Source organism: Pleurodeles waltl, chromosome 6 (genome assembly GCF_031143425.1).
Source record: "Pleurodeles waltl isolate 20211129_DDA chromosome 6, aPleWal1.hap1.20221129, whole genome shotgun sequence".
Taxonomy (NCBI): domain Eukaryota; kingdom Metazoa; phylum Chordata; class Amphibia; order Caudata; family Salamandridae; genus Pleurodeles; species Pleurodeles waltl.
This window is the reverse complement of record NC_090445.1, coordinates 80673673-80678336: the sequence shown is the minus strand read 5'-3', so window position 1 is coordinate 80678336 and position 4664 is coordinate 80673673. Positions and strand designations below refer to the sequence as shown.

General features: G+C 43.9%; 1 protein-coding gene across 1 annotated transcript; it reads left to right on the top strand.

The window, feature by feature from the left end:
• The first annotated feature begins 1304 nt into the window (after window positions 1–1304).
• LOC138299244 (syncytin-2-like) lies at window positions 1305–4208 on the top strand. Its single transcript, XM_069237376.1, has 2 exons — window positions 1305–1697; window positions 2541–4208. The coding sequence occupies exons 1-2, from the start codon at window positions 1549–1551 to the stop codon at window positions 3382–3384; spliced, it is 993 nt and encodes a 330-aa protein (XP_069093477.1). The 5' UTR covers window positions 1305–1548; the 3' UTR covers window positions 3385–4208.
• The last annotated feature ends 456 nt before the right edge of the window (window positions 4209–4664 follow it).

Below are 4664 nucleotides of genomic sequence, written 5' to 3'. Positions count from 1 at the left end.
ACAGATAACTTTGCCATCTCAATATTCAGCCCAGGCTGCTGAATTAGTAGCTTTAGTGGCAGCCCTCAAACAAGGGGAAGGAGAAACAATAACAGTATACTCTGATTCAGCCTATGTTACTACAACAGTGCATTCCAGCATTATGCGGTGGAATAGACGGGGATTTCTCAAGTCTGATGGAAGCCCTGTCATGCACCGCCCCCTTTTAGAGGACTTGATACAAGCTTTAACACTGCCACACGCAGTTGCAGTAGTGAAATGCGCAGCCCACACTAATGCTCAGGATTTTGTGTCCCGTGAAAATGCCCTGGCAGATTGGGCAGCCAAAGATGCAGCAACACACCCTCTTAGTGATACACATACCACAGTTTTGTTAGCTAGTGAAACATTGACATCTTCAGACTCTTTGAATGCATCCAGACATTACACAGAGACAGCTCACCTGCATATAAGAGAGATACAAGAAAATGCACCAGAACATGAGAAACAGTTGTGGGAAGCCAGAGGATACACACAGACAGGAACAGATTTAATATACAGACAAATATCAACAGGGAAGCCTGTCATGCCCCAAGCATTGCTACTTATAGCTCTAAACCAGCTACATCTTCCTTCACATACTGCTAGAGACAATATGTCCCTCCAAATACGTCAGGATTGGTTTGTCCCTAACTTACATGAGATGATTACAATGTACATACACACCTGCACAGTGTGCCAGCAGTATTCACTAAATCCCACATCTAAGGTAATAGCTTCCACAATACCTCGCCCACAAGGTCCCTTTAAGGAACTGCACATTGACAACATTGATATGATTGACAGATGCAATCATTATCGCTATCTGATAGTTGTAGTCTGCCCATTCTCAAGGTGGATTGAAGCAGGATCTTGTGTTCACTGTGATGCCAAATCTGCTGCAAATTTTTTGATTTGTGAGGTAATACCGCGATGGGGTGTCCCTGAGGGGATCAGATCGGACAATGGCACCCATTTTGTCAATAATATCTTTTCTCACCTCACCACCTTGTTAGGAATAACACATAAATTTTCCTCACCTTATCATCTGCAAAGCAATGGAATTATGGAGCGCCTCCTCAAGAACAGAATAAGTAAACTATGTGTGACATTGAAGAAGAAATGGCTATACTGCCTCCCTTTGGCACTCTTTGCTTTGAGAAATACCCCAGGATCAGATCATCATTTAACTCCACATTAAATAGTGACAGGTAGAACAATGAGCACATTTGTGCCATCAACTAGACATAAATTGGAGACTGAGAGTGCACCTGAGGTTGTACAAATTGAAATGAATTAATACATGTCTGAGCTAACCAAAGTTGCAAAGTTCTTCTCTAAACAGGTTACACGTGCAGCCAAGAAGCGCGCCAACGCATCTCCTGCAAAGGATCAACAAACACCATTACCTTTGGGAACTTTAGTATATATTCGCAATTTTGTCAGAAAGTGGAAGGACTGCAAATTCAATGGACCCTTCCCAGTGACAGACAGCACAACTACAGCAGTGAAAGTCCAAGGCCACAAACCATGGTACCACCTCCAGGATATCCGCCTGGCCCCAACCATGCCATCCATCCCTTTGGACACCGAGCAGGAAAAAGAGGGGGGAGAACAGGAGAAGCAACCGGAGTAAAGCCTCCCTCTAAAGCTTCAATCTTAGACAATTCTTCTTTTCAGTTATGTATTTTATGTTTGTTTTTCCTCCTCGTTGCACTGATATTGCTGCTTTTAGCCCTTGGATATTTAATTTTTTTTGATCCTATATCAATTACTACACGCATGCGTAGAACTGTTGATAATGATACTGACCATCACCCTCTCCATATTGCTTTGTTTGACAATGTGTGGTATCAGCACATGCACAGTATAGGCACATCCACATCCAACACCAGTTGTTATGTATGCTCTCTCATCCCCCATGCTGCTGGAGTAGATAACTTGCATCTCCCTAAAGAGGTATCCCCAAACATTACACATTGTCTCCTGCACCTATTTTTATGCAGAATGAGAGCACAGCTACAGCCAACTCACGTTAGTCCTGCTACTGCACGAGTTAACACAACTAGATTTGACACCACCCCAGAAGTCCTACAAGTCCTGACAGAAAAACAAGAGATAATGGAAGAGATATCAAGAATGAAGGAAGCAGGGCAAACAATGTTTCACCCAGATTGGGAAAAATGGGTATTACGTCGAGGTATTTTTGGAAGGTCTTACCCATCATCTGAATGTAGCAACTATTTAGCTGAACCACTGCCCCCTGATTGCGCAGGCAGGCCAGTTCTTAGTATCACAGGATCAGTATTTGCCCATGATAAATGGCATACCGAGGCCAAGTTCACATGTAGAGCAATATCATTATGGAATGGTACCAAGACACAAGGTCCACTAAGCTTTAATAAGATAATAGGTCAATGTCAGGAAATATGGGATGCGAACATACAGAGATATACATGGACAGGGACTACCATACACCCTAGAATAGCAATGAAATTAACACATTGTTCTCTTTGTTTCAGAGGGAAAGGGACAGTGAAGGTGGGGAGTAACCTCAACTGCAACATCACCACCTACAACGCTGATATGCAGGGCGGCACCTCCAGCCTGATGGATCACTACTGGATGTGTGGGGCCCGGCTCCACATGCAACTACCCCCGAACTGGAATGGCCTCTGTTCCCTAGTGACTTTGCACATCCCCTCCCTGGTAATACCAGGTGTGGACATCTCTCAGTTACATGACCATCCCATGAGCCGTCCAACAACCTTGCTTCACCATTACCGGACAAAACGAGCTGCTGAGTTTCTTGGTACTGAAGTGTGGAAAGATGTTCCACAGGAACACAGACTATTTAATGATGCCCAAATCTTTTTTGGTAGCATCCTACCATTCATTCAGGCGAAGGCAACTGCATGCTGGCTGCAGATCACGCGCTTTGAATTGATGAAGACCATAAATGCAACTGAAGATGGATTCAATGCTATCAAGGAAGAACTTCGAGCCCTTAGGCTGATGATAATACAACACAGATATGTACTTGATTTAATGACGGCCATGGAAGGAGGGGTGTGTAAGAAGATTGGATCGGCCTGTTGTACTTATGTGCCGGCCAATGATGCGGACAATGGGACATTAACTCAGGCCATTCAGACATTGCATGATCTACAAAAGAAAATGATCGATGAGGGGGGTGCCGCTGATAGGTGGTTTGAGGGCTGGTTCGAATGGGTGCCGTCCTGGATGTCGGGGTTGTTCAAGGCCTTGTTGCCTTTGATTGTGTTGTTGCTTTTCATGTGTCTTATTTTACAGGTAATAATAGCATGTTGCAAAAGGATGACAGCTAAATTGGTAGGGACAGAGTAGTGGGTATGGGATGATTCCCCTAATTTCATTAATAGATAGGAAGGTAGGAAACGTAGTTGAATAATCAACTAGAGGGAGGAATGATGTAGGAAGAATAGTAATACATCACATACAAACAAACATAAATTCCCAAAACCCAATACAAGCATTTTAGGCTAGATAGTTGTAAACCAATGTAAGTAGTGAAAGGCTTAATACATTACATGTTTAAGAAAGACAGACTGTGGGTTCAATAGAAAAGACAGGTCATATTTAGGACAAACAAACACTTATTAGTTAGGAAACATATATACATGCTGCATTGTTAAGTTAGCTGTGCTGAAACACACAAGAAGCCCCAGCCACATTAGAATGAGAGTTTTTCTTTAAAGCTGCACCAACTGTTGCTTTCATAATGTTCACTCAGCATGAACAGGGTGGAACAGAAGGGTGTATCCTTCCTTAGCACAGGGGTCCTAAAAACCACAAGTCATTCATATCGTGTTAAGGGGAATTGTGTAAAGGGTCAGATAAGTAGTTGCAAGGCAGGGCTACCATGAGCAGCACGCAACATATAATCTCTTGTTGTGCAAAAAGAAAGATATGGTGAATGACGTCAGTGTAACTTACCCACCCATGAGGCCAACAAGTGCATGTGCTTCTTTCCAGAGGCACCTCATTATCTTATCTGTACTGCTTGTAGTTGCTTACGTCAATGGTGAACTCTTCACCACAGTTTTTTGTAGTTTTTACAGTATAAATGCTACTGGTGTTTGAACCAGAACTTTGAACTTCAGTCATGGCCTCTATGTTGAGACTGCCTGTTGTTCCCAGCTGAAAATCGATTAAACCTATATTATTGTGTCAAATTGATCTGTCTCATTTTGTTAACAGATTTCCCTCTAACAAATCATAACACCAGCGGGGATGAGACCTTAAACTCCTCTTTTTGAAAGGATGGGGGGGGGACAGGACGGACCGTAGCGGACTCCGAGCTCGCTGTAAGCACGGGCGGCTCAGGCTAGGAAAGGGTGCAGGAAAGGCTCAGCCTAGGGCTGCTCCCAGCGGCGCCTCCCAGGGCGGGAAGTGCTGCGTTGTGTGGAGTCCTGTGGGAATCGTGAGGCAAACTGCAGGATGTGTGTGTGTGTAGTTTTAAGCCTCAGCAAAATATCTGAAAAAGGTGAGAGTTAATGTTAAACCCGAAAATGGAGAAACCTTTAAAAAGCATCACGCCCAACGTGGGGCTCGAACCCACGTCCCTGAGATTAAGAGTCTCATGCTCTACTGACTGAGCTAGCCGG